We start from the raw sequence: 20186 nt of genomic DNA, 5'->3' as shown, positions 1-20186 counted from the left end.
AAATTAATACCAGGTCAGAAACCTAAGTTATCCAGCCTTTAGTATTTATCTAAACTGCAAGACCCTGAAAGGAAAAAATATGTTTCAGTTTTCTGCTCTGACACTAAAGGGTGATAAATGTTACCTTAATTAGCTTATTACTGATTTGGAGGTCCTTCTGCTGAAGTTTCTCTCTCCCTCTTTCTCTGCCCCTCCCCACCTCACGCTCAATCTCTAAGATAAATCTTAAAAAAAAATAAAATAAAATAAAATAAAAAAGAAAGAAAGAAAGCTCCCAAAACAGCAGGACCATTTGAGTATCCAGTAGGAAAAACAAGTTGCAGTAAAACTAGAGTTCAGCAGGTATGAAACCCATATGCACCGAGCACACACACCAGATACCATCAATTTTCACTAACAGGAAAATATTTTCAAGGTTGTGAATCAACAATCCTAGACCCCTAAGATGGACAAATTCGGGTTATATTGCCAGGTACAGCGCCCTGGAAGTAAGCTGAAAGGTCAGAAATGGAGGTAGGGCATAAAAAGAAGCAAAAACGATAGTCATGAAGGAACCAAGACTCAAATCACTCTCTCTCTCTCTCTCTCTCTCTCTCTCTCACACACACACACACACACACGCGCGCGCGCGCGCACAAAGAGAAACCAACACCTAGAAATGATCTATTATTCTGAGTTAATGAAGGCACTGTAGTGGAGAATCCATTGATCCTTCAGGACTGGATAAGCTAGCTGGTGTCAATATGAAAATTATTTAAAAGCTAGATAGAAATATTTTAGTTAATAGAATTTTGAGGGAGGTTGTCTAAAACTATTGAACCTATCTAAGGAGATCCTAGGATCTTTCTCAGTTCATTTTCTGTGTGACTTTGCCACATCTGAGCCTGTTGACAATGCCAAATTTGCTAGGCGTTCTCTCCTCTGGTTACTGTGATATTGTGTCTCTGCTTTTCTAGTTACTATCTGTCTATAATTCCCTTTCCTCCGCCTAAATCCTACCTAATGTGTTCCACAAGCCTTAATTCTTGGCCCTCTGCTCTACTCTTGAGATATATTTTTTCCCCATTAGGTAGAAAATCCAGTCATCTTGCAAAGATCGTTCTAAAATCTTTGTCTCCAGCTCTGACTCTTAATCTAAACTCCCATTCAAGTGTTCACTTTAATAAGCATTTGTGGAGTGTTAATTATTATACGCCAAACACTCTGCTGAGAGACTCTACAAAATCGCCTTACAAGATACCACCACATGGAGGTGTCCTAACATCATCACAAACTCAAAAAGCTAAAAACATCTTTTTTTGTAAGCTTCACTTAGTGCCCCATTCAGAATGTTTCTTATAAACATGCACACTTTTATTATCATTATAAGCATTATTCAGGTCTGCGGAGATAAAAATGCAGCTATCTTAGTAGCTTACAAAACAAAAAGTTTCTCCCTCACATTAGGGGTAGACTAGGGTTCCCTATAGTTATCTATGCTCTACGTCTCTTCCTCTTAACCCCAAGGATGAAGGAGTTGCCCAAGACTGACGTGTGCCATTCTTATGCCAGAAGGAAAGAGGGAGAAGGCTTCTAAATTTCATCTTGAGTGTGGCATATGTCCCATCCGCCCACAACACATGGCTTAGCCCAAAATCTATGAGATGGGAAAGAATCACTCTTTTATGAAGAAGGGGGTAGTGAATAATTTTGATGCATACTGATAAAATCACCAGCTGTATTGACCATAGCAAAAGTCTTCCAACATATATATCCCTGTGAATCATGTAATCAGTTAGCAAAAATGTCGGCAGGCTTTCTATGTGACATTTGCTGTGATACATTTGTGATACAGTAAAATTAAACAGTTATTGCCATTCAGGAGCTCCCAGTCAAATAAGAGATGTAGATGAAGAACAGTGGGACAAATGCCTACATGAAAAAGCTAGGAAGGCACACCTGGTATCTGCAGTCTCCCACGATTGTACACTCAGCTTCAGGAGATCAGGGAAGGTTAATGTTTAAGTCAAATCTGGAAGAGTAAGTAGGGCTCTGAACCAATGGGAGGCAGGTCAGAGTGAAGGAGTGAGGGCATTCTAGGCAAGGTATGGGGCATTTGTAAAAACCTTGTAGGCACTGCATATTTTGGCAATGGCAAATGATTTAATGTGTCCAAAGTATATTTTATACAGGTGTAGCAAGAAGCGAGGTTAGAGAAAAAGCAATCAGAGACTATGAAAAACCTGACATGTCACATGAAAGATGTAAACTTTTTGTAGTATGCTATGGCAAGGGCCGTAGGCATGCAAGTAAAATGATGATATTTGGACTGAAGTCAAGAGACTTTTATGAGGGGAAATGGAAAGTGTTTGATGGCTGATAGGAAATAAAGGGTAGCGAGAAGGAGATAGTGGAGAGTCTAGGATGACTGGATTTCTGGTTGAATGGTTGTATCATTTATCTGAATGAAGGAATACATAAGGAGGAACAGGTTTGGGGTACCTGAGGGACACACAGAGATTTTAATAAGGAGTTAGCATGTGGATCTATATGGATCAGAAACTGAGAACTTGAGGCAAACCACCAAATCTTCCTGAGCTCCCATTTTTCTATCTATAAAATGAAAATAACACATGCACTTTCTACTTAACAGATTGTTGGAAAATATTAAATAACGAATATAAAGGTTTTTCTTTTCAGTGTTCCAAAATTCATTGTTTATGCACCACACCCAGTGGGTATTATGAATATAAAGTTTTTAAACAAGAAATTCCTTTTAAAATGTAGGAAATTACTTTTTAAAAGTCACATTCACAGCAACTTTCTACTAGTCCCCAAATTCTTTGAGCCACCCAGATCAACATCCCTCCTGCCTCCCATCACACCATGCTCATTCTCAATCTCAAAGCCTCACTTGTGGCATTGTTATTATTGTATATAGCTATTAGGTCAAAAAATATATATATGCATAATAAATTTGGGAAATGACGATTTAAACACAGTTACTACAGACTATGTGTGTGACAATGTGTACTAATGTGTGTGACAGGATAATTAATGTAGACTTAAACAATTCCTGTAGACTTCTTTAATTCCTGTCCTACCCCCCAACCCAAGAAAGTAGCAGGTCCTTTCATGCGTTCTTGCCTCAGATGGCTTATGTGTGACTGTGCGTCCCTACTGAGCTTCACTTTCTTAAAACCTGAGCTCTGAGAAATTATGCCAGAATGGGAGAGATAGTAAGAGGAGAGATACGGGCAGAGAAAGAGAAATAAAAGATTCCACATGCCTGGGGAAGAGCTGGGCATTAGCTTTTTAAAATAAGGAAACATAACATTTGGCATTACTATTGCTTCTTTTTCTTTTTTTTAACACCTTAATTTTATTTTTTCCAGTGTTCCAATGTGGCTAAAACTCTAGGACTAAAGTTGGTGGCACCTGTGAAGGAGGCAGGACTGGAAGTACTAGGGATATCGGGATATTGACTCTAACAAAAATTCCCATTCCCTTTATGTGGCCCACCAGTCACAGAGTTCTCAAAGGATGAACCTTGAAGATCAAATACATGGGCCAGGACAAAGGACCTCCTCTGAATGAAGCTCCACAAAGGTGGGAATCTCTGGTATGTTAGCACTACTTAAGCTTCGTGGACTTCTGTATAAGCCAAAGGAGGGAATTCTTCAATAACGAGCTGAATTTCAACTGCCTATCAGCTTCAGTAAATAAGGGTTTTGGAATCCCATCGAATTGGGTTTTAACTTTTCCCCACACATCACTAACAGTATGTCTTTGGGGAAGTAACCATATCTAAGACTAAAATCCTTCATCTATACAACAGTGATAATATTCATAGGACTTGTGTGAGACTTTAGTTGGAATACACATTAAACACAAAAATGTTTGCTACAGGGGTGCCTGGGTGGCTCAGCGGGTTAAATTTAAAGCCTCTGACTTCAGCTCAGGTCATGATCTCAGGTCCTCGAATCAAGCCTCACATCAGGCTCTCTGCTCAGCGGGGAGCCTGCCCACCCATCCACCCTCCGCCCCCTGCCTCCCTCTCTGCCTACTTGCAATCTCTAATAAATAAATAAATAATCTTTTTAAAAAAATGTTTGCTACAATATTTTAGTCATAGTAGTCAATCAGTAAACGGCAGCTATTTTAATTTCATTCAATAATTACTTATTGAGGTCCAATTATGTTATTTGAGATCCTTATGATCCTTTTGAGGAAAATCTCTATAATTTTTACTCCAAGAGCTCAAAGATAATTAGATCCAAAACTGGAGAATAATTTAGTGATCATGCTGAGTGATACTCTTTTTGACCAAACTCAGTTAAGACACTAAAGTAACAAAACAAATTTCCTAGAATGGATCTTTATATGAATTTTTAAAAATATTTTTTCAGCAACCTCAACATCACTAGAAGAAATACAGATTCCCAAGTTGAATACATTGACAATAGCCCCTGAAATGTTTATACTCTTGTATATTTGATAAAAGAGGTCTCAATCATTCATAACCTTCTTACTAGTGGCTTGTAAGTAGCAATTCCAGCAATGGAAGTTAAGTCAGTAATGCTCATGGAAAGCCATATGCATACATATATTTTATTGTTTTATCTATACATTGACGTAGACCCCCAACTATGAATGAATAATGGGGCTAAAGATCACTCAGCACTCCAAAGAAAATACCTTAATTTTTTGATCATCCCATTTAAGTAATCTGATTCTATTAAAAGTGTGTTTGAAGGAGCTTCTTCTGGCCAAATCAATTTGAGCACCAAACCAATTAGTGACAGAAATTTATTAAAGCCCATTGAATAAAACAGGAATCCATGAGTTCATACTGATATAAAAAATTTTAAGAAGGACAAACAAAGAAAAGAGCTTTTTTCTTATACTAACATGCAAACAAGTAAATGTAGAAGAAATGACAGAGTTAGAAAATTGTTATTTAACAAATATAATTGATTCTGGACAAAGCCATCAGTGAATGCTAAACCTAGTGTAAAAAAGCTTGATGAGAAAGAAGATACACACACACACACACACACACACACACACACAGTTTTGAAATATCCCCCTGGGTGGTTCAGTTGGTTAAGCATCTGCGCTATAAAAGCATCACTGTGGTTTTAAAACTAGCTATAAGAGAGACCCAACAGTTACAGAAAGTTCAGGGCAGAATTACTGTTTGAATAGTTAGTTTCACTAAATCTAAAATAGTAGGCTCTTCCTCCAAACAGTTCCTATACTTTTTCAACATGTTTTAAAGTATTTTTCACTAAAGGTAAATTGCTTATCGCTTACTTACCTACTTACTTTTATCTTTCCCTCTCTATATCTTTTAATTTCACTTAGATGCAACTAATCAAGAACAAATGAAAAACAAATTTACGTTATTATAGTCGAAAATAGTAACAAACTAAAAAATAAATGAAGTAGGCCACTGATTAGAGAAAGGCCACTTTCTCATTTTGTATTAAAAAAAATGTTTTTTCTTAATATCCTAAAGCTCTTAGCTGAAGTGTAAGTTGGCATGCTACCATATACTTCTACAAGACTATCAGTGCATAGAGATGGTTGTGGTATACCACATTTATGGCAAATCTTCAAAATATCCCAGCAGCCGATATCCCCACAGCCAATAACAGACAATGCTACAATCACCTTATTTTTATATTTTGTAGAATTAATTTTGGCCACTTTAATTCATTTAATGTGTACTGACTATGGTATGAAACAGGGATTAATCTGAATGTTGATGGCCCAAAAATGAACAAGCCGCTGTGCCTACCCTGAAAGGGCTCACCACCTAAAACCTGGAGAAAATCATTGACAAATAAGTGCACATAAATACATACACTGTGAAAGTTACTTTAACAAAAAGAAAATGTCTGGTGTCATCTGGGTATGAAGAAATGAGTCATCAATTCTCCATGGAAAATCAGAAAAGGCTTCCCAGAAGAGGTCTCATTCTAAAATTTAAGCCCAATTTTCTTGTTGTTGTTGTTAAGATTTTATTTATTTATTTACTTGTCAGAGAGAGAGAGAGAGAGAGAGAGAGAGAGCACAAGGAGGCAGAGTGGCAGGCAGAGCAGCAGAGGCAGAGAGAAAAGCAAGCTCCCCACTGAGCAAGGAGCCCAACACAGAACTCGATCCCAGGACCCTGGAACATGACCTGAGCCAAAGGCTTAACCAACTGAGCCACCCCCGGCATCCCAAGCCCAATTTTCTTTTTATGTAAATATTTATAGCAATAACTTCCATGCTGCATGTAAATATGACTAAAGTTACAGTACATTGTATAATTCAAATGCTAACATACATAAATTTTATAATATTTACCTTTACAAGTAGCCGATACTCTTCTCTGCCTAAGTAACCTCTCCACCATTTTTGAATAACAGTTGCTACTCTATGTAAATACCTGGGTGAAAAACAGACTTATTAGTATGCTTCCTTGAACAAGATCATTGTTTAAATTTTTTCTTAGACTGCATCTTCTACAATTCAAGAACTCAAATTCAAAGGCAAATTTTTGTGTACTTTTAAAGGATAGAGCTATCATTCTGCAATAGAATTAACCATTTCTAAAAGTAAAAAAGGGGACAGAAATATATATTCAGTATTCCTTTTGGGCTTATGATTAAATATCTTTAAATTTCAAATACTCCTCAATACTAATTCTTGGAAATATTTTTGAATGTTAAGACTATAAAACAGGTCAAAGGAACAAGAGAGAAGCCAGGCAATATTGGTATGAGTCATCGTAAGTACTTAGAAGTAATTCTTGAGGTAAGGAAACACTTCCTTTCTCATGCTTATATTTCCCAGTCAATCCAAGCTAATGACATGTTGATCTGCTGAATTAAAAAAATACTCTCTTTGTTGTCATGTTCCTCGTTGGTATGGCGGTGGGGGGCAAAAGAGAAATCTCATCTTCGCACTTTGATCTGCAAGTCTGGCTCCCACAAGCTAACAGAAGGCACTATACAATATAATCCCCAGTTGATCATCTGAATGAGTTATTATTTACTAGGTTTTTTCTTCTTCCACCTTATCCAGGGCAATGCTTTTCAGAATTGCGAGAGACTGAAGGAAAGTTTGAGTGCTGAAGAAAAAGTGAGAACGATTACGATAAGGAGATCAGCTTCAGTCTCTTTACAATCAGGATGGCAGCATTCTGATATCATTTGCCCTTATCGATCAACATGCTGGAGAAGACTGGAACAACTTCCTTTGTTTTATTTTATTTTGTTTTTCCTTTCTTAACAATCAGTGAATTCACTGCTATAAATAAAGTCCAGTCATTTGTCATATCCTATGGAATTCGAAGGAAAGAATCTAATCAAGTGTGTTTATGATATTGAGTATTTTTTAAAATTAGAGATATGGTTGATATAATTTAGTTTTTTGATATATAAGAAAAGACCAGAAAGAATTATTTCTTTAAAAAGGACATCAGGGGCGCCTGGGTGGCTCAGTGGGTTAAAGCCTCTGCCTTCAGCTCAGGTCATGATCCCAGGGTCCTGGAATCTAGCCCCACATTGGGCTCTCTGCTCAGCAGGGACCCTGCTTCCCCCTCTCTCTCTCTGCCTGCCTCTCTGCCTGCCTGTGATCTCTGTCTGTCAAATAAATAAATAAAAATCTTAAAAAAAAAAAAAAAAAAAAGGACATCATACAGGGGCGCCTGGGTGGCCTCTACCTTCGGCTCAGACCATAATCTCAGGGTCCTGGGATCAAGCCCTGCATCCGGTTCTCTGCTCAGCAGGGAGCCTGCTTCTCTCTCTCTGCCTGCCTCTCTGCCTACTTGTGATCTCTCTCTGTCAAATAAATAAATAAAATCTTTAAAAAAAAAAAGACATCATATAATTTATCAAGTTCATTATAAGGAAAAGATTATTTGTAATCAACACTTACATGAATAAATCATATTTTCTAAGGAGTGTGTTTTTATCATATATCTGACATTCCCATAACAAAATCATATACCTGATATATGCCCGAACTTGACATCCTCGAAACCAGCTCTGGATTTTAACTGCTGCATCATACTCCTTTTTCCTAAATACATCTACAACACTAAAAAGAAATTTTTTAAAGCATTTCATTAGTGACTAATATAATTCCAAAGCAAATCAACCTGTTAAAACCTTTAATTTCTTCCAAAATTATAATTATAATTCAAATGTCATTTTAAATAAAATTAAAATATGAAATAAAGCATTTCAGAAATAATGAGCTATATTTTTAAAATTAACCTTTCTCTGAGAGGCCATGTGCTTTCAACAGCTTTACTTTTTCTTTCATTTTTGTAATCACCTATTTTGCAACTAATTAATTTACCAGTGATTCTCATAAGGAAATAAAACATGCATTTTTTTCATTATTTTAAAACTGTAATTACTTGAATTTACTATTTGAATGCCACTACACATATGCAAGATTAAAATGCCTGCATATTTGACTCAATGCATCTGTTAACTGAACTGCCTCTAAGTAACATGAATCCATCCCAGAATGCTTATTCTAGATAGAATTCTCAGAAACTCCATTCAAGCTAACACAGGGGCAGGGCCATAGGCTTATAAAGACAAGAAATTCAGCTGTTAGATTTTACTGATTTACAGCAAAAACAGTTTTAGTCAAGACAGATCTCCATTTTAATTTTACCACTCATTATAATTCTCCCTCCCCATCCCTATTAGATGTGATATTGCTTAAGGCAATTACTGTGTACCACAAAGTAATTTCTTTCCTAGAACGCTGGTTGGCACCTAATTAGCACTTTATGTTTGCTGAATGACTAAAGAATGGCTAACCATTTATTTCTTAATTTTCTTTTAATTCCCTCAAAATAGTGTTTCCTTGGACAGGTTATTTTTTCGTGGTCATTATATTCTGGATTAACTATATAGATGTCATTAAATTTATATGTTATAATTAGAACAGAAACAGAAGGGGGAAAAAAACCCTCAAACAATAAAATTCTTAAACAATACTATGAAGTTGGCTAAGAGAAAGAAACTAGGATGAGCAGTTAACGCCATCAGTGGCAAAAAGCTGGAGAAACAAGTAGATGGATTATAGTCCTAGATAAGCAGCAAAGAGAGTTACCTAGAAAGGACTCTAAAGGACTCATAAAAGCAAAACGGAAAACAAAAACTATGCATCGGTCAGTGATCCAGATATGAAGAGTAGCAGAGAGAATTACACAAATCGGTAAGGTTAAGAGGACACTCTAGACAATTAAGAAATGAAAGTGCGATTATCATTGTATGTTTGTTCTACATCTACAAAATTACAGGAGAGACATGTATAAACCATATTCTTGGTTCAAATGATTGTGCTCCACATGGCAGAGAGAACAGCTTGAAGTATTTCACGCCCCCGAGCCTTCCCTGACTCCCCAGACCACGGTAGGCCTTACCACCGTATACTCCAATAGCTCTTAATATTTAAAACAGTCATGTATCATGACTGATTGATAATGGTCTTTCCACTAAACTTTAAAATCCAAAAATCCACAATATTACCCCCTTTCTCCCACATGCATCCCCAGTGGCTCCAGAGGAAACTGATGTTTCTCCTAACAGTCTACGACTTACCAAAGCTGCTTTCTCTTGGGGAATAGCATGTCTATTACAGACATATTTAATCCCTGTGAAGACTGCCACATAGGTGCTTCTATCACTATACCTACTCACAACATTAAAATATTATCCCCATTTGACAAAGGAAGATACTAAGGGAGACAGAGGTATAGGGATATGTCCAAGGTCACATCTTAATAAATGTCAGAGCTGAAATTTTATCCTACATAGTTTGGCTCCAAAAGCTGGATTCTTAACCATCACTGCACGGGAAGGAAGGATAAAAATAGGAGATGGGAGGAAAGTGAAAGAGGAGGAATAAAAAGAAAGGGAAAAAAAATAAAAGGAAGAGTGCATGTAAGCCATTTTCAAATAGAATATTAAAATTTTGTGTCATAGAAGAGCATCAGTCTATAAACTGGGACTAAGATATGAAAAGACATCAACATCTACAGTAAAAGATCAAAAATTTCATCTTTGGGCGTTGAGTTTGATAAGTTCATTACAGATTTTGGATACTAGCCCTTTATCTGATATGTCATTTGCGAATATCTTCTCCCATTCTGTCAACTATCTTTTGGCTTTGTTGACTGTTTCTTTTGCTGTGCAAAAGCTTTGGATCTTGATGAAGTCCCAATAGTTCATTTTTGCCCTTGCTTCCCTTGCCTTTGGCAATGTCTCCAGGAAGAAGCTGCTGCAGCTGCGGTCGACAAGATTGCTGCCTGTGTTCTCTTCAAGGATTTTGATGAAGTCCCATCTCACACTGAGGTCTTTCATCCATTTTGAATCTATTTTTGTATGCGGAATAAGGAAATGGTCCAGTTTCATTCTTCTGCATGTGGCTGTCCAATTTCCCCAACACCATTTGTTGAAGAGACTGTCTTTTTTCCATTGGACATTCTTTCGGGCTTTGTCGAAGATTAGTTGACCATAGAGTTGAGGGTCTATTTCTGGGCTCTCTATTCTGTTTCATTGATCTATGTGTCTGTTCTTGCGCAAGTACCGTACTGTCTTGATGATTACAGCTTTGGAATAGAGTTGAAGTCTACAAAGAAGACATCCAGATGGCCAACAGACACATGGAAAAGTGTTCAACATCACTCCGCATCAGGGAAATACAAATCAAAACCACAATGAGGTATCACCTCACACCAGTCAGAATGGCTAAAATTAACAAGTCAGGAAATGACAGATGTTGGAGAGGATGCAGAGAAAGGGGAATCCTCCTACACTGTTTGTGGGAAGGCAAGCTGGTGCAGCCACTCTGGAAAACAGCATGGAGGCTCCTCAGAAAGTTGAAAATAGAGCTACCCTATGACCCAGCAATTGCACCACTGGGTATTTACCCTAAAGATACAAATGTCGTGACCCGAAGGGGCATGTGCACCCAAATGTTTATAGCAGCAATGTCCACAATGGCCAAACTATGAAAAGAACCTAGATGTCCATCAACAGATGAATAGATAAAGAAGAGGTGGTGTGTGTATGTATGTATATGTGTGTGTGTGTGTGTGTGTGTGTATATATATATATATATATATGTATATGTATATGTATATATATAATGCAGCCATCAAAAGAAATGAAATCTTTGCAATGACATGGATGGAACTAGAGGGTATTATGCTAAGCGAAATAAATTAATCAGAGAAAGACAATTATCATATGATCTCCCTGATATGAGGAATTTGAGAGGCAGAGTGGGGGGTCTGGGGGGTAGGAAAGGAAAAAATGAAACAAGATGGGATCTGGAGGGAGACAAACCATAAGAGACTCTTAATCTCACAAAACAAACTGAGGGTTGCTGGGGGGAGTGGGGAGGGAAAGGGTGGTTGGGTTATGGACATTGGGGAAGGTATGTGCTATGGTGAGTGCTGTGAAGTGTGTAAGCCTGACAATTCACAGACCTATACCACTGGGGCAAATACTACATTATATGTTAATAAAAATTATTTAAAAAATCAAAAATTTCAGATATACCAGGTATGGGTGAGAATGGAGTGCAATAGGAACTCATAATATTGCTGGTAAATAATTCAGCCTTTAAACACATACAGAAAATTTTCATTTATATGAACAAAAAGCTCACAAAAGTTTAGGACATTAAATAAGGAAAGAAAAAAGAAAGCTCAATTTTAAGAGACAGTATTTTGCAGTGTCATAGAAGTTAATAGTAAGGTAGCAGGAAGGGAGACCATGGTTGAGCAGTACCAAATGCTGTGAAGAAGTCATGAAGACAAGGTCAGTGTTTCAAAGAGTTGCAGCATTACAGGGAATCTTTTTTCTTTTAAAATCGTATCCCAGCCAGTAAAATACGATAGTGCAAAATATAAAATGTCATTATAGCAAAAATAGAAAAGATACAGTAATACAACGTCCAGTAGAGCACGCAATTCAAAGATGATAGAGTGTGAAGAAGGAAAAAATTTTATCCAGTAACGCTGATGTGAAGTGAAATTCATGATGAGATAAAACAGCTTTTTATGGGTATTTAACCTAACATTTAATATGATTATAGATCTGTTTTCCTTGTTTTTAATATACTTTATTTGAAATACTGAAAATACTTGTCTTTCCTACCCCACCAACAATCAACAAGTCTTTCAAAACAGGAGATGGGTGCCTAGGTGGCTCAGTAGGTTAAGCGTCTGCCCTCAGGTCAGGTCATGATCCCAGGCGCTTGGGATCCAGCCTCCAAAGGGCTCCCTGTTCAGCAAGAAGTCTGCTTCTCCCTCTGCCCCTTCCCCTGCTCATGCTCCCTCTCTCTCAATAAAATAAATAGGTAAAATATTTTTTTAAAAAGGAAGAGAAAAATATTCAAGTAAGATATACGAATACATCTAATACTTTTAAGCTAATGTATAGCTTGAACCTACACTTCACTTATTATTGTCATTAGAAATGCGGAATAAGCAATCGTATTTCTGTTTTGACTTTGTTTTCTAATCTCTTCTGGTAATAATGCTAACACGTAATATATAGTCAAGAAGAAGATTAAATTATTTCTTCTTAAACTTATGAACACCAATGTATATAAACATAAGCACAGATACACTAATAAGAACTATACATCTTAATTAAAGGGAAATATTTTTAAAATAACTAGTTAACTTACTGCTAAGTTTTAATTTCTATGCTGTAATTCAACTTCCATACACATTTCTCTGTTGCCCTTTTTTTAACTGCTTAAAAAATGAAATTTACACAAGATGGGATTGGGAGGGAGACAAACCATAAGTGACTCTTAATCTCACAAAACAAACTGAGGGTTAATGGGGGGGTGTGGGGGGGTGGGATTATGGACATTGGGGAGGGTATGTGCTATGGTGAGTGCTGTGAAGTGTGTAAACCTGGCGATTCACAGACCTGTACCCCTGGGGATAAAAAGATATTATATGTTTATGAAAAATAAAATTAAAAAAAAAAAAATGAAATTTACAGATACTTGGGTTACCACTGGGATGCTGAATACTCATACAATATGTCATGAACGGCTAGACTTTTTGTGTTTAAAATGAAAAATGTGGGTAACACTTTATTTTAATGGTATATTAATTAGTTCCAAATTACAATGAAAATCCTATAGCAGTGAATAAAATATGACATCTACATGAATTTGAAATAAATTTATTATGACCAGTATTATCACAATGAATACTAAATGAATTAATAATGATGAAAGACCAAAAGTATTACCAGGAATGTAATAAAACATTGAAAAAAGCTGCAAGTTTCCAGTCACTTTATCATCAACTAGAAATAAGTACTATAACCCCAGATAATACTATATTCACGTGTATCATTAGCGGCTGGAAATTAATTGACAATAAATAGAAAATGAAAAAAAAATGTGTAGTTAAATGTCTTTCCAGTAATGTGCAGAAAATACACATTTTTACACATCAACATACTGTTTAGTCTGACCTATGTTTACTAGCTCCTGAATTAAAACTAGATTAAAAACCCAATCTTCTTTGCTTCTCATTACCATATGACTTTTAACTACTTTAGATACTAGGAATAAAATTCCAATATTAGCTGCCCCACATTGTGAAATATATTGATGTGCAAAACAGTTTTTGCTTCTCACTTCACTATTAGGTCTCAAGGATGTCAAGCTTCTTAAAGGCAGAAACTATGTTTAATCTATACTGTGTTTTAATTATCACTCATGTGCCTAGTAAGAGGTCAATAACTAGTTGAAAAATATGAACTACATTTTAGAATCTAGAAGCCATGTTTTGTTTTCATTAATAGTCCTCATTATTATTATTATTTCACAGCTCAATGAATAATGAGTTATAAATACATATGTATTAGATCATAAAGTAGGAATTAACATGCAGATTCACAATATATTTGCAAAATGTTTGATTATTTACTTTTCTACCTCTTCCTTCTACCTTCTCTTCATTTCCTGAACAATTAAGTCCTAAAGAAATTGGCAGTGGGGCAGGAAACCAGGAATCTGTGCTAGAGGGTTGAGAGTGTTGGGCGATGTGCAGTTACAGTGGCTCAGCTAAGCCTGTGTAGGTAAGGTGGGCATCTATCTACATGTAGCCCTGGGCTGGGGTAAGATGTCACAATCTAAGGACAGTGTTCCCATGGACAGAAGGCCTAACTCTGGGTGTCAAGGAAAGGTGAGGAAAGCCTCCACAAGGTTGGGTGGAACAGGGAATAAGAACCCAAGAATGATGGGTGGAACAGGGAGTAAGAACCCAAGAATGATGGAAAGGGTATCCAAACTGGTGAATGAGTGATAATCCAACATGGAAAGGTGGAGCCCACACTCCAGGAAAAGGGAATCCATAAAAGAGAGGACAGTTATGGTTACGGTGACAGAATTTTTGTTATATACAGAAGGGTTGGTCAAATAAGTGAATATATGAAAGATAATGAGAGCCAGGTTCAGCAGCATTAGAAAAGGAAAAGGAGATAAACTAGAGTTAATCCTGTGATGCTGGATTTGAAATGGAATTGTCAATGTAAACACATGGATTTCAATATATACATGGATGGATGAATGGATGGATGGATAAATGAAGTGCAGATGCAGACTGAACACAAAGCATATATACACATCTTTTCTTGCTCTGTCCACTTGTGAGACCCTGAAAGTGGCAACACCCAATGGCATGAGCATCCACTAAAAGCACCAAGCATTCTTTGGAGAAATGGATGACTCCAGAGCTTGGGTGGGAAAAGAAAAAGATGAGCCTAGAACATTTTTTGTGTGCATCGGAAAGCAGGAAAGTATTACGATCATCAGGACACAAAAGAAAATCTTCTAGTGGCTCCCATTGGACAAATCTAAGACAACGCTAGCATGAACATAAGTAATATAAGTAATGTTAACCCACTGAATAGGAACCTATGAGTCCATAATGGTATGCATAATAAATAAACTGAAAAACTGGTGAGGAATGGAATACATACACAGTGTCAAATCACCTACTTTTGAAAATATCTACTAATTACAAAGGGAAAAAAAGAGACCATTACAGTAGAGAAGTCTAGCTGAAACTATCTTAGTCCACAATCCAAATAGTTACCATCAGTAATGGGACAAATCAAAATTACGCAGTATCTGGTAGGATGCATTAAAAAAGATTACAGGATCACTTCTGTGACATTTCTGCCAAAGATACATAAGCTGAATCTAATCAAGAAGAAAAAAAATCAGACAAACCCAAATCGAGTGAACTTTTACAAAATAATTGATCTGTGATTTTCAAAAGTAAGGTGGTTATGAAAATCAAAGAAAAACTGAGAAAATGTTCCATATTAAAGTTAATTAAAGAGATGATACATACAATCCTTTTGCTATAAAGAACATTAATGAAACAATTGGCAAATCTTGAATGGAATCTGGAGATTAGATGGCAGAAATGCATCAATGTTAATTTCTTGAATTTGATGGTGGAATTTTGGTTATACAATGTCCTTAAGTGAAAGAATGGGGGGGTGGGGTGCAATGGGCCATGAGGTTGCAACTTACCCTCATATGATTTGTGAAAAAACAAAAACAAAAACAAAACCTCTGTACTGTATTGCAACTTCTTTAAGTTTCAGATTTCAGTATTTTTAAATATATATGTATGTATATATATGCACATATGTGTATACATACACAAAAGAATGGCATCTCAGAACTTTTATTTTATTCAAATAGTTTTAGAAATTAAAATAATTTTGACAAAGTAAACTAAAGATAGAAAAATGATCATGCACAAGAACATTTGTAATGATAAAGAGGTTAATTAAGAAAATGTAATAATCCTAAATGAGTATGCATCTAATAATAGTGCTTCAAAATATGTGAAACAAAACCTGACAAAACTAAAAGGAGAAAGAACAAATTCACAATAACAGTTAGATATTTCAACATGTCTCTCTGAATAGTTGACAGGACAACTATACAAGAAATCGATAATAATATAGAAGACCTGAACAACACTATCAACCAATCTGAAGCTAATCAATTTCTAAAGAACACTCTACCCAACAATATCTATCTAAGGTCTTCAAGTTCACTGATGTTTTATTTGCAGGATTTTAATCTGATATTAAGTCCACCTGAATTTTTTGTTTCAGATCATCTGTTCTGTGTCTCTAAAAGTTTCATCTGCTTCTTATTTCCATTTCACTCCTCATTATGCTTATATTTTCCCTTAAGTCCTTAAACATGTTTTGAGAGCTATTTAAAACTCACTGTAGGCTAATTCTATCATCTTTGTATTTCTAGGTCTGTTTCTATTAATCAATTTTTTTTCTTCCTGGTTATAGGTCATGGTTTGCTACATTTTTGTCTTACTATTAATTTAGAAATAGATGCTAGACAACATGAATGCTATGCTATTGAGTTTGAATTTTGCTCAGAAATTACTGCCAGTCATAAAACTGGAGTAATTGCCTAGATAACCTCATTTGTTTCCCTTCACCAAGAGATCATAATCCTACATTGTCTGTTGCATCACAATGTCTAAAAATAATGTTCCACCTATTCTGTTCAGTTTTCTGATTTTTGACAGTGGCAAGCCAAGTTTTCTACCCACTACATCTTCATGACCACTTAATTTATATGTTGAATTTTATATTTGCAAAATAAAATTTTTGTCTCAATATTTTTTCCTTATTTACTATTTATTTATAAGTAATACACAAATACCCAATGCTCGACATAAAATTTTAAATGGTACAGAAAAATATAGAGAAAAATATTAAGATACAATATCAACCTTGCTTATCCTCCAAATCTCAAAATCTAAACACTATTAACAGTTTGTTATCTATGATTTCATATACTGTGTCTCTCTGCATAAATACATAAAAATTTCGCACTAAATGTACTATGTATTTTTCTATGACCTATTTTTTAACCTTAATCTGTCTCTGTCTTGGCGGGGGGTTGTCATTATACATAAAAACTTTCACTTTTAAACTGCTACTTAATATTCCATCATGTGTATAAGCCTTAATTTATTTAATCAGATTAGTTACAAATACACACAAGGTATTTTCAGGTTGTTGTTTTTTTTTCCTATTAGAAATAATGCTTTAAAAAAAAAGATAGAATGCTTTAATGAACACCTTTATACATAACGCTGTACATAAAATACCTTTGTGCACAAATTGTGTACACAAGAGATTTCTACAAGTCAACAAATAAAGTGACATGCATTTGATAAATTACTATAAACTGAATTGTTTTTGTAGTTTTAAATAACAATTGCTTGTTACTATTATGTAGAAAAGACAACTGCTTTTTGTATATTGGGTATTGTGTCTTACAGCCTTGCTAAATTCACTTATTTCTAGATCTTTTTTGTAGGTAGCTTAGTTTATTTTTTTTATTTTTTTTTTCTAAGATTTTATTTATTTATTTGAGAGAGAGAGAAAGCATGAGAGAGGACAGGTCAGAAGGAGAACCAGACTCCCCGCTGAGCAGGGAGCCCAATGTGGGATTTGATCCTAGGACTCCAGGATCATGACCTGAGCCTAGGGCAGTTGCTTAACCAACTGGGCCACCCAGGCTCCCCCATAGCTTAGTTTCCTACACACACGATCATGTTATCAGTGAATAAAGCCAATTTTGCTTCTTCCTTTGCGATTTTTAAAACTTTAATTTGTCTTGCAATATTTAAAACCAGGAAAGAAAGTATGGAATGTTCAATTAAGGGTTAGAGACAATTTCTATACTAAGAGTTAAGCCCCTCTCTCACATGATATATGCACATAATTACAACTGCACAGTGAAGAAAAATATAATAAAATTTCTAAAATATTATTAGTAAACACAGAATATTTTCTTATAACCATGGGTTGAGAAAAAATCATTCCAAGAGAGGTAAAATCCCTGACGTCAAAAAAACGGTTTGACAACTTTGGCTTCATAAAACTTTAAAAACTGAAAAATACTATGGCAAGCAGTACTCTAAACTTTAAACATACAGCACTGTCTTTGGGACTGGGTGATGGGAGAGACTGTGGGGAGTTCTAGGGTCACTAAAGAGACTGGCCTCCAGAGTAATTGTTATTATCACATAGGCTGGAAGAGTGAGGAGGAAATTGGTATTACAAGCTGGTTAAAGAATGACCTGGGGGCGCCTGGGTGGCTCAGTGGGTTAAAGCCTCTGCCTTCTGCTCAGGTCATGATCCCAGAGTCCTGGGATGGAGTCCCACATCGGGCTCTCTGCTCAGCAGGGAGCCTGCTTCCCTCTCTCTCTCTGCCTGCCTCTCTGCCTACTTGTGATCTCTGTCTGTCAAATACATAAATAAAATCTTTAAAAAAAAAAAAAGGATGGGGCGCCTGAGTGGCTCAGTGGGTTGGGCCACTGCCTTCGGCTCAGGTCATGATCCCAGGTCCTGGGTTCGAGCCCCACGTTGGGCTTTCTGCTCGGCAGGGAGCCTGCTTCCTCCTCTCTCTCTGCCTGCATCTCTGCTTACTTGTGATTTCTCTCTGTCAAATAAATAAATAAATAAAAATCTTAAAAAAAAATAAAAATTAAAAAAAAAAGGAATAAGATCTTTGCTGGGTTAGGTTTTTTAGATATTGCCTTGAATAATCAGTAATTACTGTCCTTTTCTCTTCTACATCCCTGTATTGCACACGAGCCATTCAATGCTTCTCTCTTCCTTGGCAAATAACTTTATTCTTTTCTGTCTTAGGTTAGGAGGTTATAAAATTTTTTTCTGTATCCTTGAAATTTTGCCAGGTAATATCTAAAAACTGTCTTAAAATAACATACTGTCTGGTACTCAGAGTCCTTTCCATTCAAAGCCATACTTTTTCTTCAGTTTAGGAATGTTTTCTTTGATTATTTCTTCATTATTAATTTGTCATTTTCTCACTCCCACTCCCCAATTCTGCAGTGACTTCCATTCACATACTAAATCCCCTGGATATGTCCTCCATGTTGCTTTCCTAAAACATTTACATTTCAAGTAGTGACTATTCTTAAATTCATTTATTTTATTTTTAACTGAAAATATTTTCTTAAAAATTGGTTATAACTTTTGTCCTTTATTTTTATTTCTGCAAAACTTCTCATTACATTTATATTAAAGTTTACCCCAGTGTAAACCATTAATTCTAACTGTACAGTAGCCACCTGTTCTGGTTTCTTGGCTTAATATCCTTCCATCAAATGAACTTACTTTGAATGGCCTGTGGAATTTTCTCTATTTGAATCTAATTTTCCTTCCCTGAGGCAAAGAGGGAATAAATATGTAATTTGTAAGGATGTTTAAGAATTAAATGATAGACCTGTACAAAGTTTTTTTTCTACAGTCTTTTTTTTTTTTTTTTTGGCAAAATGGGGCCTCACAAGAACTCCTGTGAGAAATGTAGATTCTCTCACTGTAACTGAGAGCCACTGAATCATAATCTATATTTTAACAACATCCTTAAGTGATTCTAATGTACACTACATTTACAAAGAGCTGATCTAGTGAATAACACATGGGAAATAATAATAATTTCTTAAAGAAACCTTCTGTGTCCTTTTTTCATATATTAATATTTTATATGGTTTTTGTCTCCAAATTTATCAATACCCTGCTGTTGTTTTAACTAGGACAACTTTGGAATTTTGATTCCTTCATGATCTTTAGAGACTTTCCTTTATACTGAAACTATTACTACTACTACTAAAAAATGAAATGTAAGGAATGCCAGCCTATTCTCATCATGGCCTTCTCATAGCTCTTATCTTTTCTCCAAGTAATCTCCAATTTGGGGAAAATGTATCCAGTGTCAAAAAGCCAAGAGATGGGGACAAAAGTTTACACTGGAATCTGCAGGAAAAAAATCACATCTATTTGCATTTCCAAGGCATTTCACCAGCCTTTTTTAGAACAGTGTTCTTGAGCTCTAAAAATAGAGTTTACTATATTAACATGTGACATTGTGATAAGCAAATGAAATATTATATGAAAAGTTCCTAGTAAAATTCCCAGCATATAATCAGTGCTCAAGAAATGTTAGTTGTTTCACTTCCATTCATCCTTACTCTGTTGTAATTACTTTTTAAATGCCTATATTCTATATTAGACTGTGAACATCAGGAGGGATGCAGCTTACTTCTTTATATAGGCATGTCATGA

The 20186-nt window shown here is 35.8% G+C and overlaps 1 protein-coding gene across 1 annotated transcript in view; it reads right to left on the bottom strand.

Moving 5' to 3' along the window:
• LOC111151113 (spermatogenesis associated 17) overlaps positions 1-20186 on the bottom strand; it is a 182653-nt gene that overhangs the window by 161182 nt on the left and 1285 nt on the right. Inside the window, exons 2-3 of the mRNA XM_022508896.1 lie at positions 7981-8070; positions 6334-6415 (exon numbers count right to left, since the gene is read on the bottom strand). Of these exons, the coding sequence (XP_022364604.1) occupies positions 6334-6415; positions 7981-8070 (172 nt within the window). The remainder of the gene's footprint in view (positions 1-6333; positions 6416-7980; positions 8071-20186) is intronic.

This window comes from Enhydra lutris, unplaced genomic scaffold (genome assembly GCF_002288905.1).
Source record: "Enhydra lutris kenyoni isolate GAN:26980312 unplaced genomic scaffold, ASM228890v2 scaffoldscaffold25, whole genome shotgun sequence".
Taxonomy (NCBI): domain Eukaryota; kingdom Metazoa; phylum Chordata; class Mammalia; order Carnivora; family Mustelidae; genus Enhydra; species Enhydra lutris.
Note: the sequence above shows the minus strand (reverse complement) of the source record. Positions and strands in the feature narration are given on the sequence as shown.